Source organism: Triturus cristatus, chromosome 8 (assembly GCF_964204655.1).
Source record: "Triturus cristatus chromosome 8, aTriCri1.1, whole genome shotgun sequence".
NCBI classification, from domain to species: Eukaryota; Metazoa; Chordata; class Amphibia; order Caudata; family Salamandridae; genus Triturus; species Triturus cristatus.
In genome coordinates, this window is record NC_140591.1 from 1627991438 (window position 1) to 1628011485 (window position 20048).

General features: G+C 48.5%; 1 protein-coding gene across 6 annotated transcripts in view; it reads left to right on the top strand.

Moving 5' to 3' along the window:
• The window catches only part of LOC146808458 (transient receptor potential cation channel subfamily M member 2-like), a 729321-nt gene that overhangs the window by 312395 nt on the left and 396878 nt on the right, over positions 1-20048 (top strand). For all 6 annotated transcript variants that reach the window (XM_085623568.1, XM_085623566.1, XM_085623567.1 and 3 more), the window contains exons 15-16: positions 6271-6416; positions 10114-10226. In XM_085623568.1, coding sequence (XP_085479694.1) covers positions 6271-6416; positions 10114-10226 — 259 coding nt within the window. The remainder of the gene's footprint in view (positions 1-6270; positions 6417-10113; positions 10227-20048) is intronic.

Sequence of the window (20048 nt, forward strand, 5' to 3'; positions counted from 1 at the left end):
TAGATAACCTCTTGAATGACCAAATGAAAGAGTAGTCCACACAGGTATATATATAAAATATATGTATTTATTATAAGAATAATCCCACTAGTCTCTTTATGAAACTGAAGGTAAAGATACAATTCAAACAAGCATTGATAGTTACAATAAATAGCACTGGAATCATAGAGCCTCAGGGGGGGACCAAACCATATATTAAAAAAGTGGTATAAGAACCACGACAATTCTACAGACAGTGCCTAGGGCACTTAGGGTCGCTGGCCCCTTACGAAACCACCCAAGGTAGTGAGGAAGGGGACCCACGGGAGACGCGTGCAGTGGTATAAACTACTGTCGGGATCTCTATTAAACCCTATGGAGAATGTCGCGGTTGGAAATTACAAGAATCTAAACACTTCTAGCAGGAGTTCAAGTTCAGCAGCTTAGAGTTAAGCTCTTGGAGGGCCCACAACAGTACCGAGGTACCACTGTTACCTGCCCCAGGGAAGCTGCGTGCATAGGTTGTTTTCGATGTCGGGTCGCAATCTCGTTTTCAATGGAAAAAGGTGAAGAACTGCTGCTGGCGTGAAGCGTCGACGATGTTGTGTAGATTGAAGATGTAAATCTTGAAGGTAAGGACCTGAGAGCAGAGGGGACAGAGTCTGGGTCACGGCACAGTGACCAGGGGGCTCAGGAGAAAGAGCCCTTCAATGTCAGGTGCTTCCAGGTGAAAGTTGGGTAGCTTGGATCAGCAGCCACGGGGTCCAGGAGGCTTCAAGGAAGGCCAGCTTCTGGATGGCAACTGTCCCATGCAGGATGAAGGCTGCTGCAGCGTTAGTGTCCGGATTGGATCCACTAAGCCTTGGCAACCGCAACCCATGCAAGGATCACAAAACAGCTACGGTGCAGACCCACGAGGTCTGAGCAAGGTCTCCAGCGAGGAGACTATAGAACAGGCCTGGAGCAACCAGGGGAGCCCTTTAAAGTAAAGATTGACCTCCGCTAGGGCCCACCAGTCGAGAGACAAGGGACCGCAGGAGGCGGCAATTTGGAGTGCGTAAAGATGAGCCCACGGGTCGCCGGAGCGGGCTGGGGCGTCGTCCTTTGGCACAAGTAATGCTGAGCGGTTGGCTCAATAATGGGCCAAAGCACAACTTCCCCACTGGTCGGGTCGTGTGCTGTGCAAGAGGTGGCTGGTGTCCTGGGGTATTGGGGTTCTCGGCACCCACGGGGTCCACGGTGCTGAGCTTTGCTGTGCACACTCACTGGCCTCTGGGATGCTTGGAAACCCACCTCAGGGTAGGCAGAAGTCTTCGATGTCCGTAGGAGCAGAGGAGTTGCAACCGAGTCACTTGCAGTGTTTCAGGTGCCTGCCAAGCAGGGGGGTAACTCCTTTACCCCAAGGGAGATTTCTTCATTCAGCTGTGCGGCAGCAAGTCGAAGGTTCATGTCTGTGAAGTCCAAGATTAATCTGAGGCTCTGGGGACCCTGCACCCACCTTTATCCAGAGATTAGGGGAGTGTCTTAATCAGAGCCCACCAATGAGAGTTCAGGCGGGAAAGGGTGGCTATACCCTCTCCCCTTTGTGTGTTTTCCCACCTGGGCAGGGGACAGGATGCCCCTGAAACGGTTTGAGGTGGTGTATGCAGAAGTAGGCACTGGAGAAGCCTACGTGCAAGTCTGAAAGACATCCGATGGTGCACCCACCCAGTTCCAATCCACATAGTCTGTCTGGGGAGGTGGGAGGACCTCCCTGCAACAAGATCCCTATTGTCCAGCTGCCATGGCTGGTGTTCTGCCCAGCAACAGGCAGCCAGAGTTGTGTAGGTGGCGGGTAACATCCATTTTGTACTACGTGTGCACTTTTAAATTGGTGTCTAAAATCTGCCGCTTTTACCATATCACCCCTCTAGCAGGTGGGAATCATGCCCTCACTCCCATGGTTGGATTGGGGGTAGGATTCCTACATGTTTGACACCAAACACGACATGGTGCTGTGCAGCCACTCTCAAGTTATCACGCTATCGCGATTACTTATAATGCGGTTAAGAGTATATGGTATGGCTACACTACAAACAACCCAGCAATAGTTTTACGAAGGTTGCAGAGGGGTGCTACTCAGGTAGGGGTTCCCCCTCACACATATCTCAGCACCCTGCCTTGTAGGATTAGCAAGGCCTGCCTTAGGATTGACCTATGAGGATATATGTGTTGTATTAAGTGGGATACAGGGTACCTATATCCCTGTAAGGGGTGCAAGCACCACCTTACACAGACTACAGTAGTGGTCTGGTGGTGTCAGTTTGTATGGCTGTCCCAGGGGTGGCACAACAAGTACTGCAGCCCCTGGTAGGCCTCTGAGGGACCCATGCCCTGGGTACCTAGGGTACCATCTACAAGGGGCTGGTAGGGTGTCCTCAGTATCCAATTGGTATGTACCTAGGGTTGGATTTATGAATAAATGCACATAGAACACACTTTAGAGTCCCCCCTTTCCTGCTCTTTTTTTGGTGGAAGGACAGGCAGGAAAATGTGTTAGATTAGGCATGTGCCCACATTAAGCCAGCACCACCCCTAAGGTGGGACAGGTGATGTGGACACAACTTTTCCAATTTCTCCATCTTGCCATGGGAGGAATTAACCCATCAGGGCTAGCATAGTGCCCTTCCCACAGGAAGGGGTCACTTAGAGACTGTAGACACTCTAAAGGTAGGTAGCCCCTTGGCTACTACTTATCTCCCCTTCTTAAGCCCCTAACTTCATGATTTAGTTGGCACCCCAAGACCTGAACATCGGGTTCAATGGACATGAGAAGACCAGGACAAAGAAGACCCGCTGCATGAGAACTGAAGCCCTGCCGCGGAAGAAAAAAGGCGTCAAACCCTGCCTGCTGCCTCAAGGACTCGATAATCGCTGCCTGCTGTGCCGTCCTGAATCTGAGAGGACTCCAAGAATGCCGGAGCACTTCGAGCCTTCACGAAACTGCCAGGACAGGAAGCTCCCTTGGAGTGAACGTATTACTCCCCTGCACTCCGCAGGCACTAATCCCATGAAGTCTGGTTTGTCGACTTGCTGCTTCCTGACGACCTCGACGCAGCACCAAAGCAAGAAAAGGTACATCTGCTCCAGAAGGCTGGATCTGTCTCCCCACAAAGTTTGGAGACACCAGAACTACCAGAGCCACGGCATACCAATACCCTGGGTACCAGACCCCAAATGGCAAATACCAAGAAGAAGAGTCCACACCGGACTCCCAAAGCACCAGAAGCAAGCACCTGTCAAGGAACATCGAGACACCTCTGAGACCCAATTCTGGCATGGCCCAGCTGTCTGAAGATTACCACTCCAAGTTGCCTGCTCCTGACCGCGTGGACCTCAAGAAGAATGACGCCCGGCTCACCTGTTCGCTCTGCACCCAGCCCCACCGGCCCTGGCACCAACTAACCAGCTGTGCTCCAGGGGTCCAATTCTTTCCAACCTCCTCCCTCAATGGAGCCCCATCGGACTTACCTGTAAGTCCCCCTGTGCAGTGTACTTTCAAGTGGCCCGCTTCATCTTTGAACACCAGGTTCCAAGACCCTCAGCAATCTGCTCATGCCGGAACCAGGATGCTCCAGAACTTTTCCTGTTTGAACTTTAGAGCTTGTCCAGACATCGACCTAAAACATGATGGTCACTGCATGAAAGCCTTGCCTGATTTTATATGCATTTTTCTACTTTTTCCCCATTGTTTCCTAACAAATGCGCACAAAAGTGATATATTTTTGGAACTTTGAAAAATTGTAACTCCAAAAATACCTTAGAAATGTGTTCTTGGTCCTAAAAATCATATACAAATCAATACTATTTTTATAAATTGGCCTCGGATTTATTCTTGAGTGTGTGTGTCTCATTTATTGCCTCTGTGGAGAACAACAAATGGTTAGCACTACCCTCTGATAAGCCTAAATGCTCGCCCACACTACCACTAAAAGAGCATTAGAATGATCTGCTTTTACCTCTGTATGCCATTTGGGGCTGCACAGGTCTCTCTGCACAGTGAACTTAATGTTAGTACTCTATCTAGAGAGCCAGCTTCCTACAGTTTCCCTATTCTCTCCACCTGTTTACCACAACACTACTTTCATCCCCTCCTTACTCAGCCCAGTGAGATCCTCCCTTCTCCTCTTGGGGATCAGACAGTATCCCCCACAATTCCCCACAATTCTGGGTTTTACTGCTTGAAAAGTATCCCTGTGTTATTTCTGTAATCTGAATGAAGAGTATTGCTGTGCAAAAATATCAACGTAAATATATCCTAAAAAATATCAACTACAAAAATGTATGTTGTTCCGAAATATTGACATTGCATTTCTAAGTATATGTGTTTGAATGTAAAACGTTTATTGTAAAATTTTTTTAAACTGTTGAAATAAATAAGATGTTTTAAAAATCCATAACATAAAAATATAATATACATATTAATATAATAACTTTTTAAAATGCATCTTAAAATGGAAAAAAATATATATATTTCTAAAAATATACTGGAATTGTTAATTAAGATTCAAACTGATAAATGCATGTTTACAATAAACAATATCCCCAAGATTCACACATAAAAACACAAACCAAAACAATCCGCAATATATATATATTTTTTTTAAATGAAAATCAAACAAGATCTAGTTTTCTAAATTTACATTTTAATTGTTAATGAATTATAAACAGGCCATTTGAAAAATTGCTGTACTCATTCCACCCGTTTTTCCCACAGTTACAAAAATACTTTTCTTCAGAAAATATATAAACAAATATTTTTCAGTTTTAAAACTAATTAAACATGCAATTAAGGTCTAGTTAAAATGTGCATTATGAATGCATTAATCGATTACTGTCAATTTAGATAGACTTTATTTAAAAGACTACCCACTGGATCCCCTTATAAACCCCACAATCTGAAATTAATATACAATACATAATTAAAAAAAGTGTTAAACATTTAAACAAAGACTTAAAATATGTAACATGATTTACACATTGATCAACTAACATTAATAAAAAAGCACTACTCACCTAACCTCCCATAACTTCAACAACCCAAAGAAATATACATCATATTATTTGTTTTTAAAGTAAAAAGCATTTCACAATAATATATATGATAAAACAAAAAACATAACACAATACAATAAAGCACCATGAAAGACTATATTAAAGTAAACCATATTTTAAACTTTGATACTATAGTAGAACAGAAAAAAAGAGATGTACTTACCTTCCTTATTTTGTCCCACAGTATTTTTTGTAGTCATGATATTTTGGCAACGATATTATGGTCACAAATTTTATTTATTCTATTATTAGGTGGAATATCTCCAAATCAGGCTGTTACACTGCATTGGGGAGAAGCCACACCGTAGTTTCAGTATTCACTAAGCGATCTTACCACATCCGAATACCATGGCCCTCGCGAAAAGGACCCACGTCATCAAGAGTAAATCTACAACTAAAGAATGCCCAGTCCTGCTGAGTTATGCATGAAAAACATAATGCTTATAAAATCTAAAACACATTCAGATTATTTTTTTTACACTTAAATGAAATGTCCCCTCTGTTGTGTCATACTAGGAGCACATCTCTGGCCCTAATGCACACCACCTGACTCTTTCCCATAGGACTTGTCACCCACTCACCCTACTAACAATCCGCCAGACAAGGCAACCGTGCTATGATGCTTCAACAGCGACAGTTGTGCACCAAACAAATACAAGTTCAGACAGTATGCAGCAACACTCCTAGGTTTTTGGTTGTAGGAGTGGTAGATAGTGGAGCTCATATGACTTCTGGACATTTCAATGGCAGAGGACACATGCAGGACGACATCTGTTTCAGAATCATGAAGGGAAGGTTTACCTGTAAACATCCAAATGTGAGATGGTGAGACATTGAGAGATGTGTGAGCATCCCTCCTTCACTTGCAGCCAGAGTTGGCTTTCATTAACTGCACACCTTGTAATGCCATCTGAGCCTGTGGTTGTGCTTGAAAAACCTCAGCGCCAACATAGCATGTCTACTGTAAAACAGTATCTCAGTGAACTAGAACAATTTAACACAACAGTGTGTGTAATGCTGAGATCATGGGATCCATTGGGTATTTTGGATGTGTCAGGTTCTGTTCTAGAAAGTGGTTGCTTGGTTTGTTATTGCATTTTCCACCATCATATTCCTATAATCTTTGCCTCCTTGTGCATGCTTTTTCCAGGTATCAGCATTACTGACAGTTTGTAATGTTCCCTGTGCTGATTGTAGGTGTCTTCTCAGAGTGCTGCAGAAAGAATGAAGAGCGCGCCGAGCAGCTCTTGACTCGAGTGTCCTCGGCCTGGGGAAACACCACCTGCATGCAGCTGGCTCTGAGCGCTGAGGCCATGAGTTTCATGTCAAATGGAGGCGTGCAGGTGGGTGAGGGCATCCAGTTCACCGGTGGCCCCTTGTATGTATCTGTATAGGGTGAACCTCAACGTCCTGTAGAGAAGACGGAAATGCAATACAAAAGGGATTGGGCCATAGAGAGATGCAATAAATAGAGAGAGGGTATACAGGGGGGCGAGAGAGCGTGAGGGACAGACACCTTCACCAGGCAAAAGGTGAATGTGAGGCATTACATGTGTGGGAGCAAAAGTAAGTTGAGTACTTTCTCGAACATTATCCCTTAGCTGTGTGTAAGTTTTTGTAAGCGGTTATATGTGACTGTGTTAAGAGTTTGCATGCTGTTGTTGTTGTGATTTGATGTGTGAGGCGATATTGTGTTTGCGTGATTGTGCAAACGTATATGTGGTTCTGCTCCTGTACAAATGTTAGAATGTGCACAACACTTGTGTTTCTGTGCATGGCATGCACATGGTCAGTGACTGGCTACCGCCCTCCCCCTATGACCTCACCACCCCCGGACACAGAACATAGACGTGGTATCTTTGGAAGGCGGGAGGTCGCGAGACCCCCCGGCCGTATTTATTAAGTTAAAAAACAATAAAAATTTTAATTTGCATGATAAACAGTTATACAAAAATCAGCAGGACATTAGATACATTATTGTCAACAGGTGTGAGTGACTATCCTTAACAAAGACTCTAATACAGATTGTTTCCTAACCGAGTCTAACATCCTCCTCTGCATTTTTGTATACTAACATTTCTGGGCCATATGGCAAGGTCGCTAACCGGTGTCAGGTCCTACTAGCTGCGCCTCCCCTACAGGTGTGCGCATGCGCAGCCGGGCCCGGTAATTACCCGGTCCACGCCGTGAACTTCATGTACCCCCTAAAGGAGGGCCCTTACTCTGCGCCATCCGGTGACGTCATGAGTATGCGCGCGCGGGGTGGCTACCAGCCTAAGGAAAGCGTGACTCCCCAACCTGCGCCCCTTTGAAGCACCAGTTACCTTGCCCCTGAAGTTCTAGGAGGGGCCAATGGCCCCTCCCCCTGGGCGGGCACCTCCGTAGGATGATGCCCGCCCCCTCAGACCTTCAAATAGTTGCTCACCGGTCATGACCTTACCGCATGCCCCATACCTAATAAATACGACGACCTATGGGAGAAAAATTCTAAAGGACAACTACACTGACTAAAATCACACATCGTGTATAACACCATAAAGCTGCAAGGGAAAGAAAGGCCTAAACACGACTGCACAAGTTACACATAATACAGTATCATTCACTACCTTGGGAGAAAAAGGCCTACGAGAAAGCATAAACAAGAACATAATTTCACGATACAATATTGCTCACTACAATGGGAGAAAAAGTCCTAAAAGAAAACCTCATCAGAAACTAACATTTCAGAACAGTTTTCCGCGCCAAATGCCCGCTAGTCGAACTAGTCACGCATCAACCGCGTACTCCAGGGATGGTGGGTGGGGGAAATTGAAGCCCCGAACGCCGGGGCACGTCCGTTGTGGGGGAGCGTCCAGGCAACAAGGGGGTCACCTGGGCGCTCCCCACCTCTTTATCCCGCAGTGGCCCGCCCCCCTCCCCTCCCCTCCGACCCGGAAGTCGATTAACGACATCCGGGTCACGGTGGCAGCCAATCGGTGGCAGGGCGCGCCCCAGTGGACACGCCCCACCACCGAGAAGTCCGGAAGGACGGGGGAGGTCGCCGCACCGCCTTTCCATTTGATAAGTAGTGTGCTTATAAGCAAGCCTTTGTCTATGGCTGCTAGTATCATTTTGTGATTGTGTACTAGTGTTTCGGTGGCCAACAAGTTAGCTGTGAAATCAACAAGGATTAGTGGGGATCTTCATTGTGTTTGGTATAATTTGCCTTTTCACAGATATATGGTCTTAAACTGTACCCACCTCTACATGCGCATAGACCTAGACTCAGACTTCCATGCAGATGCTGGCACTCCACCCCACGCCAACAGATACACACACTCACATAAGCCGAGAGAGAGTTGCACACACATAAACCACCGAGTGGCCTCTTTTGGGGCAGCACATGGATTATAAGGGCCGAGGAGCCAAAGAGGGAGATTTCCATGAGATAACGGAGACTTCTTGAGAAAGTGTTGGAACCGCACTTCAATGTTGACTTATTCAGTCACCTGCTCACTGTCTGATTCATTCAGCCACTCCCACGTGTACTTACTCAATCAATCACCTTAACTACATTTGTGTCAGTTCTGATGAGCGGCCAGGGCTTAATTTGTAAAGTATAATAAGCGCCAGGGATGTAGGGCTGTCACTGCAGCTTGCACTACCCATTGCCGAATAGTATAAGGCCCCGATTTAGTAAGATTTGAATCAAGGTTGCATCATTCGTTTGGTGCAGCCCGAAACCAAATCTATTCTGAGAGTTTCAGAGCCCGATGTGTGTGGCTTTGCAACAAGAGCACTGCCTTGTGGTACCTTCCACGGGTGGAGTGGAGGCGTGGCCAATGGCAGCGCTCCGACCCCCAGCAGATGTGCTCCCTTGTGGTGCCGAGACTGCTTCCGGAGCAGTGCCCTCCCCATCGGATCTGGAGCTCCCGGCTGCCCCCCTCTCTCCAGGAATCACATCCGGAAGCGCGGCATCTTGAGCCGACAGCATGTCCGTGAAAGAACCTCAGGCAAGGGGCTAACATTCATTTGGAGATTTATCGAAAGTATTTCAGTTCCGAAAATGCATAAGCTGGGTCATCCATCAGTGATATCAATAAGGATCCGAATTCAAGTAACAAGCAGAAGAAGTCAAAGAACTCAGGGAGGGGAATTCTAGCAAAATACAAATCCGGCAGAGATTTCCCTGCAAAGAATGGGGAAATCTTTGCTCTTTTATAGGACTTTAGACAAATGGATTCATACATTAACTATATTAGCAAATAAATAAATACACTTAAGAATACTCTATTAGTGCATGATTCCCAAGCTTTCAATCCATGAAATGCAAGCAGAAAGAAGCATTTGCTACAGAATATATTTGGTGATTCCCCCCTTCCTACTGCATCGGGTTCGGGCGCTCACAACATCTGCTCAAGCACCGTGAAATGTTGCATGGGAAGTTCTTCAGTCTTGTCCTTGGAAAGGTCCTTTTCGTTCGGCTCGACTGAGAATGTCTCTGTCGGATTATAACAAAGACTGAAAGTTCTTATTGAAGCAGAGAATAAACAGCAGAAATAGTCACTTTGTGTACCGCAGTGTCACACCCAAGATGGGCAGTGGGGGCTGTGTTGGCCTAAGTTAGAGAAAGCACAATTTCTGACATTCTATGCATTTGTATTGTGACCATGCACCCACCTTTGTATTTTCATGCAAAGCCTTAGTTACAAAGCCTTTTAAACATGGCTCTGCAGCAAAGCGGTGAGCCTGCCAGAGGCTGGTGTCCTGAGAAGCAATATCTTTACCTTCTGCAGGCACACATACAAAGAGACATATGCCTCGGAGGACAGTTTATGTGCAGGAAGGTACTCCAGTCCACTTCAGGCTTGGTTTATTTTATAGAGACGTCCTCATTGTCCCCTGTGAACTTCCTGCCCTGATTCATAACTTCCTGTTCCTAGTTAGACGCACAATGGGAAGCGCTCTGCAGCCCCAGCAGCCTTTCGTTGGTCCGTTCCTTTTCATGTTTTGTCCATCCGTTCTATAATGGCTGCCATGTTGCTCTCTCTCTCATTACAGATGTTTCTGACCAAGATCTGGTGGGGGAAGCTGTCCATAGACAACGCCTTGGTTCCGCTTCTCTTCTGCATTGTGTTTTTCCCTTTGATTTACACGGGTCTCGTTTCCTTCAGGTAAGACCTCCACGTTAGCGATAAACCAACACCATCCATTCTTGATCGACTCACATATCAAAGTAAAATCCTTGAGATTTATCACAAGGATGTTGCTGAGTCACAATTTTGATTAATGTGTAAATAGTCACAATATTGTTAAAAGACTCGTGTGAATGAGTTATAAGTGAGTGTGTGAGTGAATGAATGGAATGGACCAATGATTACGCTAATCGAGGTCCTGTTACGAAACACTTGCTGTCTCTGGCCGCCTCAAAGTGCTGTGAAGCAGAACAGTCCCAGAATACTCACCTCTGAAGCCTGCATCAGACCCACCTAGAGACAACATCTTGGCTTGGCTTGGAGAATCTTTGCCACCCTGTCTTGCTGAACACTTTGCTGACATGCCTTGTGCCAGTGGATGCAACAATGTGTGAGTGGTAGAGTGAGACTGCGACCCCGTTATGCCGTGTACCATGTGGTATTTAATGGAGTCAGCATTTTGGGGGGCTTTCCTACCCTCATGTGCCTAGGCTGTCCTTGGAATCTTAGTTTGAGGTGATCTCTGACCAAGGAGTTCACCTTGTGTCTACCTCTTTAAAGCCATCTGGGGTGAATTCTAGGTTAGAAATGACCAGTTCTCCACTTCACCAAGCCTTTGTGCTGGAGGCAAACTTCAGTAACTTGTTGAAGAGTGTGGTAGTGTTACATTTCATTTATGTTTATGATGGGCTTCTGATAAAAGCGCAAGGCTTTATGTTGTTTAATATAATGAGCAGTGGCGGCTACTCCGCTAAGGCGGAGGAGCGTCGCCCCATTCCCCAAAAGAAAAAACAAAATATTAATACCATATCGTTATTATCATTTTATTTTTCCTATTGTAGTAAGTGGCAGGGCAGGCGGGAGAGGGCTGGCCAGAGCAGGGGAGGAGTGGTGTGCACTCCCTAACTGCGCATGAACTGCTTGGCCGGACCTCTTCGGCCGACCAAACAGTTCATGCGAACTTTGAATGTTCTCCACCAGGCTTGGTGAGGAACATGCACAGGCTCCCTGTCCCCGTCTGAGCTCCGAACCACCGCACTCAGACCAATCACAACGCTGCACTGCAGCGTTGTGATTGATACACGGACGCCTGCGTGCCCGGGTGCTTCCTGCAGCTGGCCCGGACAGGAAGAAGGAAGAGGACGAGGACAGAGGAGAGGCGGCAGCTGGCAGTTTCAGGTAAGGCCTTTTTTTTCCTTTTTATTTCATTCCTCCTGTTCCCCCCGCCCCACTCGCCCCCCCCCCCCTGCACTCACCTCTGGTAGCAGCCGCTACTAATAATGAGCGTGCAATTTATGCACTGGATAGATTTGAAATGCGAGCGGTGGCTGAGGATTGTGGCACTGTGCTGGAATAAACCTGCATGGACTGGGCCTCGTTTCCAGAGCCTGCTACGAACACATGAAAGAAGCTGGGATTAGGTGGCTTGAGCTGAAGCTAGCTCAGCACTGTCAGAGGTTCAAGGGCTGCAGTAGAGCGAATGGTGTTCCATTTGAAACATGTATTCGTATTCTATTGTGTAACAGGAATGAGTAGGTGAAAGGGACGGAGGTCAAGGATTTTTCCTCCCTTAATCAGTTGATGGTGAAAGAGCGACTCGTGGAGGAGAGCTCTACCCCGCTTAGGCAGTGGCGAGAGATCCAGAGAAACGTGCAGTTCACAAGGGGCTGCAACAGCATGAGCCGAAGCCCAAAGGGGAGAGGAATTCTCCTCAGCCTGATTCGAAACCTGATGGTAAAGGCCTGGCGGACTTCCAGGTGGAATGGGAAGGGTAACAATGTGTCCGGTGAGGACCATCATGAGAGGGGAGGACAGCAAGCTTCCTCCAAGTCCAAGGTGGTGGCTTTTAATAAGTACAGAAGGGACTGTCAGGTGAAAGATCATGTACCAGCAGCACCCATGATAGCTAGCATCTTACACATGGGAGAAGTGACCCGATAGGGCCCTGTTGAGCTCAACCTAGTGCCTATGGACATCTGGGGTAGGGATCCAGATTCTGTGAAGCACACTCATCCTAACATGCTGGGGTTTGTGCAGGAAGTCAGTTTCAATGGAAGGCAGGTGCCTGACCTGATGGATACTGGAGTTTAAAGGGCCATAGTTGAATGGAATTATCTCAAGCCCAAGAAAATATACCTGGTCTCAAGGAAATAGGTTTGTTATCCAGTGATGAGGATATGGGGTTTTCGTTTGCTTGAGTCACTGTGGAAACAATGGCAAGGCAGCCATGGTGAATTTTTGGGTGAGAGAGAAGCACGGTGCTGGTTGATTCTTGCACAGTGATGGCTTGGTGCAAGGCCCAGAAGCCTGCATGGCTTGGACAGCATCAGCTGGGTTGACTAGAGCACACGCTGTGCAGCAGACACAGAAGGAATTAGGCTCCGAACATGCATTGGCCATGGAGGTCATTGCTTCTGCTGCAGCTCCAGAGGGAGAGGAGGATGAGAAGTCTACAGTGAACTAGGTGCTGGAGTCAGGGTTGATTCCAGACCTACAGGGTTTGACGCTCAGAGACCAAGATTTACAAACCTGTCACTCAATGCAGTGCAGCATCTAAAGCTGTGTGACAGAGACCGTGAAGGAACGCGCCACATCTTCAGAGATTTCTCTGCAGAGCGCCACACACACTTTGGCACCAAAATGCTATAAATACTATAATTGGATGAAATTTAAAACGTTTCCTACTTTGCATGTGTTCTGTACAGGGCAACACACATGCGAAGTCGAAAAAGAAAAGAGAAATTAAAGCATTTCCCCTTTTAATGCCTTCTTTCAAGTGGCATTAATTGGTAGATCGAATTGTGTGCCATACCCCATGAGTGGTAGCATGGGGACCCCCATGTATCACCAATGGCAGGCTTTCTTGATACATAATACATAATAAAGCACTTCAGGGCTGGCATCCGACACGGGTTCTGTCATCAGCCCCGCCTATTGACATAGCTGGTGCAGAGTATGCCTGCATGCTGTTAAACACCAGATCAGCTCGCAGCCATGCGCAACACATCTTTGAGCTCCTCGAGACAGAGAAGCCACTCTGCCTAATGCTGACGGAGACTTGGTGGGGTGAAGCTTCTAATCCCGATGTGGCTATGGCCATTCCGCCGGATTTTGACATCTTCAGGAAGGACAGAGCAAAGGGCAGGGGTGGCGGGGTCGCATTGGTGGTAAAGAAGGGCACGCCCTGCACTATCCTGCCCACTGAGGACATCCGCGGCTCGGAATCGTTGGCTTTTTCAATTGTGCTAGCGCCGCATCAATCAGTAAAGGGAATGTTAGTCTACCGCCCCCCTGGTCCACTTGGGACGTTTTTTGCTGACCTTGATTCGGTGCTGGTGGGTCTAGCACTGAGAGCAGAACACTGCTTAGTGGCGGGGGACTTTAACATCCGGATGGATGATCCGTCGGACCCCGCCGCTATTAAGCTTTTGGAGGCTATGACTCCGCTGGGTCTCACCCCGCATTTGCAGGGCCCGACCCATGACAAGGGGCACACTCTAGACCAGGTCTTCTCGACCTCTCCTTTAGTGGTGAAAGAGATTCTCCCGGTCTTGTGGTCGGATCACTGGCTGGCCAAATTTGTAATCAGCGGCAACGTCAGGGCGCCTAACCCTGTCTCACAGCAGCGGGGATGAGCCTCCAGAGCATTTAGCAGGGTGACCCCTGAGATGCTGGCTCAGGCTGCTGCGACGCACCCTTGCCCTCTGTCTGGCGAGCTAGAGAGAGACCTGGAGTCCCTGCAAGAATGGCTGACGGAGAGGCTGAATGACCTGGCCCCAGTCCCGCCCCCCCCGCCCGACATCTAAGCGGGTCTCGGCCCCTTGGTTTACCCCTGCTCTGTGGGCTACGCGGCAGCAGTGCAAGGTAGCCGAAAGGGCCTGGCGGGCACATTATGACAGCAAGGACAGGTCTGCCTACAAGGCTGTGGTTAAAGCTTACCACCGAGACATCCGCCTCGAAAAGAAAGCCTATCTTGCGGGGAGAATCGAAGCAGCTTCGAACTCCAGTAAGGAGATCTTTACCATCGTTCGAGAATTCATCTTCCCTCGGACTACTGCTTCGGAAGAGGGGCCCGCAGAATCTTGGGCGGCGGATCTTGCGTGTTTTTTTACAGGCAAGATCAAACTCATCCAGGACTCCTTTCTATCGAGTGAACCGGTTACATTGCCGATGCCCGAGGCGGGCTCGCCTCCCCCAGTTGCGCAGGGCGCCTTATTGGCTGAGTTTCCATCTCTGCCAGCCTCAGCTTCTCTAGCGCTTATGGGCAATTTAAAATCTGGGTCTCCGCTTGACCCCTGCCCTGCTAAGCTCCTGGGTAAACTGGCGGAGGTGGTTAATCCGCTGGCGCACCCTCTTCTCAACCTCTCGTTGAGTCTGGGAGAGGTGCCGCCAGTATGGAAGCAGGCAATGGTCATCCCGTTGCTTAAAAAGCCGGGACTTGACCCGAAAGCCCCAGCCAATTACAGGCCAATTTCGTTGCTGCCGGCTCTTGTAAAAATTCTGGAGAAGCACGTTCAGTCGGTGCTCTCCAATTTTCTGGAGTCCCATGAGATCTTACATGACTCCCAGTCGGGCTTCCGTTCTCATCGCAGCACCGAGACCGCGCTCCTTGAGGTTTCTGAAACCATTAAAGGGGTGTTGGATACCGGGGGCAAAGTCATGCTGGTGTTGTTGGACTTGTCGGCGGCTTTCGACACCGTCCCCCATGAGGGCCTGCTCGCAAGACTCTTTGAGGTTGGTCTGCGGGGGACGGTGCTCAAATGGTTTTCTTCCTTTTTGGCCGGCCGCCGGCAAACGATCTGGACATCATCTGACACCGCCGTAATGCCGCCTCTGGGAGTCGGGGTCCCTCAGGGCTCTATATTGAGCCCGACCCTTTTTAACATCTTTATGACCCCTTTGGCGGCGGTGGCGGAGTCATTTGGTGCCCGGATCGTGTCGTATGCCGACGACACCCAGCTCCTCTTCTCTTGCGAGAGAGGGGCTGACTTTGACGGGGAGAGTATCCAGAATTGCCTTGGGGCTGTGTTCGCATGGTTCCAACTGAACAGCCTCAAGTGCAATTCCGACAAATCGGAGGTACTCTTCTTCGGGTGCGATACGGAGCCTAGCTGGCAGGCCTGGTGGCCCATCGACATGTTCCCTCCGTCCGGCTCTTCTCCCATGGCTAAAAACTTGGGGGTTAAGATGGACAAGGGGCTGACGATGAAAGCCCAGATCTTGGGGGTAACCGGCACTTGCTTCGGCCTGTTAAAAATGCTGCGGAGGTTCTTGCCTCTCTTGTCCGAGGAGCACAGGAGGCTGACGGTGCAGGCTCTGATAGGCTCCAGGTTGGATTATGCTAACATTCTTTACCTGGGCCTGCCAGAGTATCTGCTACAAAGGCTTCAAGTTGCACAGAACGCGGCGGCCAGGGCCATCTTTGGCCTAAGTAGACGGGCCAGCGCCTCTGGGTTGTTGGTGACGTTACACTGGCTACCCATCCGCAAACGGATTGCCTTTAAGGCTCTGACCTTGGCCTACAAAGCGCTCCATGCTGTGGGAGCTAAACATCTCCAAAAGAGACTGACCTTTTACCATCCGACTCGCTCGTTGAGGTCAGAATCTCTACTCTTGGCGGCTGTTCCGCGTGTGAAGAGGGCTCGCCTTGGGGGCCGCTCTTTCAGTCTGTTGGCCCCACAGATGTGGAATGCACTTCCGCTCCCTTTGCGGGGGGCGTCTACTCTCCTTGATTTTAGAAGAGGTCTCAAAACCTGGCTGTTTTCCCAATAGGTCTGCCAGTAGTTTTGCTTTCTTTTTGTTTATCTTTTAACCTCTTTTAGCTGTGTTGTGTTATTCTGAAATCTGTTCCCCTTACCTAAAAGCGCCGGGACACTCTTTTTGAGTAACCGTTGCGCTATACAAAAGAATAAATAACATAACATAACATAACATAACATAACATGCACAGGTTTGTTTTACTTTTTCTTATGAAAAACTCAAATACCAATATGTTTCGGTTTATTAAGCCCCAAAAATATTTTTTATCATGTCTGTCTAAAAAAGGTAATGAAAGACAACACAAAAGCTGTCTAAATCTGCGCCGAGGTTGGTTGGGAGGATGGCCTCTTTATAGCGAGCCGGCGAATCCTAAGACAGGTTCTAGCAAGAGGCCAGTGGTTCTGTAAGTGCACAGGAACTTCATGTTGTCACTGGCCCAGGAAGTGCCCTTGACAGGATACTTTGTTTTAGAAAAACCCCAGATGAGTTAGACTCTCCCCACTACTGGCCAGGAATGTGCAGAGACACAGAGAGATTCTGTAGAACCTGTTGTGCCTGCCAAATGAGTGGTAAGTCAACAGGGAGCACTAAGGCACTGCCAGGGCCTCCACCAGTTGTGGGTGTTCCCTTTGAGAATAGACATAGGGGCTCTATTTGTCCTCCCCCCACAGTCAGACAACAAGCTTGTCGTGGGTGTAGAGGATCATGGCACTAAGAACCCAGTGAACCATCAGGAGCATGGCTGCACAGGTGGTAGCGAGAGCTCATCTGGGTATCTTTTCAATGGTCATATTTCTAAGAATGGTAATATTAGACCGGGAAACCAACTTCATCTCCTCATACATAAGAGAGATGTGAGAGTAAGGTGCTGTGACCTACCTCTTCTTAACAGCATACCACCCAAAAACCAATGGTTTGATGGAGTAGCTCAATACACTGACAAGCATGATGGGAGCTCTGCCAGAGAACCTATGTAGGAACTGGGATCTTCTCCTGCCAGGTCACGTGTTCGCGTCGTGGGATTCTGCAGAAGGGTGTAGAGTTCAGTACCTCTGAACTTTTTTCTGTATGGACACCTGGTGCTGGCTTCATTCATTCTAGTGACAGAAGGGTGAAAATGAACCTCAGAGACTCCACAGAAGGATACGGTGGACTGTGTGTTTTGCCCCAGGAGAGACCAAACTAAAATAGTGGAATATGAACCATGACTTAAGTCAAGAGTGGACCCAGAAAATGTAGAAGAGTTGGGTACCCAAGGAACATGACCTCCTACTCAATGGAAGTCTATAGGTAAGTCGTGGTTGCAATATTAAAGAAGAAGGACCCTTCCCAGTCCACCCTATAGAAACCCCATGGAAGATGAAAGTTTGGAGAGTCACCCCCCCCCCCGTGGATACCCCAGGAACCAGGATACCTACACCAGGGAAGCTGGGTGCATAGGTGCAAAGTGACGTTGGAAACCACCGTAGACCACAATGGAGGATTTCAGGAAGATGCCACTGGCAAAGAAGGTGAAAGTGTCCGGTGAAACCCAAAGGTGGATTCGATATGAGAAGTACCTACAAGCAATGAGGACAGAGTCTATGCCACTCAGGAGTGACCAGGAGGCATGGAAGACGAATGTCACTGATGTCGGGAATGCAGGAGAGTTGACAGTGCCCTTGTAGTTGCAGCTGTACGAAACGGCGATGCGTAGGAGGACCAGGAGCCATTCATGAGCTGTCCCACGTGATGTCGAGAGCCAAGGGGTCAGTGTCCGACAGGGGCACCAACAAGCCTTGGCAGCGGCAAGAGATGCAGTTGATGAAAAAGGTGCAGTGTCGGGACAAGTAAGGTCCAAGTGACTCACCATGAGCAGGTAAGTCAGAGCAGGCCTCGAGCAAGCAGGGGAGCCCACTGGAGTTGAAGAAGACCATCAAGAGGACCCACAAGCCGGAGGCACAGGAGTCACAAGAGGACCTCAAGCAACTCCCCAAAGGATGAAGGCCCACGGTGCAAAGGATGCAGTGCAGGAGAAGATTTTGGCTTCAGGAGATGCTTGACGCTGGAGCTTCTTGGAGCCCGAAGATCTCTGGAGGAGAGAGTCAAAAAGTCTTGGTAACAAAGTCAACACAGTGCACAGGGGTACTGCTCCAGTGGTTCCATCAAGGGATACTGGCCACTAACTTGATAGGGAGACAGTGCAGGCCTCGAGGGAGTTGCAGAACTATCACCTGTGTTGCTGAACCTTTCGGAGTCTGTAGGACCTCAGGAACAGCAGACCGGTCAGCTTTGTTGCGGTGCCTGCAGATGCAGGGAAGTGACTCCTTCACTCCAAGGGAGATTCCTTCAGGTGTCTTGGATGTCCACAGGCCTTGTGAAGTACCGGTATGAAGCACAGGCACAGACGTTGCAGCAGATTTGCAGGACGACGAGACCAGGTGCTGCAGGAATCTTCCCAGTTACAGTCTTGGTTCCCAAAAGCAAAGTCTAGCGATGTCCAGAGTATCCAGACGGTCGCAGTTGAAGTGGTGTTCGATCTGAATCTTGTCCCATGATGAATCTAAGAACCCACCCACATGGAAGCCGTTAAGTACCCTTAAGAAAGGGTTGTTACCATTCAGGGGTCCCTCTGAGAGGAGGGGCGTGACAGTGGGGAAGATACTCCCATGTCCTTTGTCCGGTTTCATGCCAGAGCAGGAGCCAGTGGCTCCCGGAATTGGTTTGAACTGGAGTATGCAAGGAGGGCACCAAATGTGATCTTCAAGCAGTCTGAGTGGTTGCTGGCAAGCGCCCCCACCCTGTCCCAATACACTAAGTCCTGTCTGGGAGGTAGTCACACCTCCCTGTGACAAGATACCTATTGTGCTGCCTTCCACTGCTCTTGCTTGGCTCAGCAGCAGGAGGACAGAATCATGTCTCTGGTAGGCAGCAGCCATCGTTTGCTGTCCGGATCTAGAAGACTGGTACCAGGAGCACTGAGAGCCTCCTGGAGGAGCTTTATAGTGCATGGAATCATGCCTCCCACACCGTTCATGGTGTGGGGGTATGATTCCAACATGTTTGATACCAAACACAACAGGGTTCTTTACAGTCATTTTAGAGTTAGCCATTGCGTAATGAATCATGGCCCCTCTATATATCATAATGGCTGATGCACTTACAACCCAGGAGAATGGACTCCATGGATTGCAGGGGCACCCTCACTCTTATAAAAGAGCACCCTACCTTCAGGATTGAAAGCCCTGCCTTAGGGGTAACATAGGTTTTAAGTGCAGTGACCAAATATATAAGGAAACTTATATCTGTCGTAAGTGGTGCTAGCACCATCTTACACAGGCTGCAATGGCAGGCCTGTAGTCATAATATGACTGGTCCCTCATGGGTGGCATAATACATGCTGCAGCCCATGGGAGACACCTGGTGTGCCTATGCGCTGGGTACCTTAGAACCATATACTAGGGACTTACAAGGGTACACCAGTAGCCAATCTGGAGTGTATCTAAGTACTTATCATGTCCAATTTAGAGAAGAAGCACAGAGTCTGGGGTTCTGATTAGCAGGATCCCAGTCAGATTAGTCAGTAAAACATACTGACACCAGCAAAAAGTGGGGGTGACCATGAAAGCAGATCCTACTTTCCTACAGCATGGAATTCTAAGGCTCAGCTGGTGGCTGCGAGGTACAGGCAAAGGTCCTTACAGGCCTTAGGAGTGGGATTTGAAAACCCTGGCTCTTCAGAAGCAGGCAAAAGTGAGCAGGAAGCTGGCCGAGCGGCAGTGTCTGGTCAGTGTGTGGAAGTGGATCCGGCTGTTTGGGTATGAAGGACCTTCATTGTGCAGAGGTTTGTATGTGCAAGTGAGATACTTCAAGAGGGTGTGTTTGCGAATGAGGAGCCAATGGAGGTCTTTGAGGTGTGGAATGGGAGTTTGAGCCTGAGTCTGGCTGCTGCGTTCTGAATGACTTGGGGACTAATGGTGAGCTGTACATTGATGCCTATGTAGAGTGCATTTCTGAAGTCCAGTTTGCTGATATTCACGGCTTGTGCGATGGTTCTTTGGG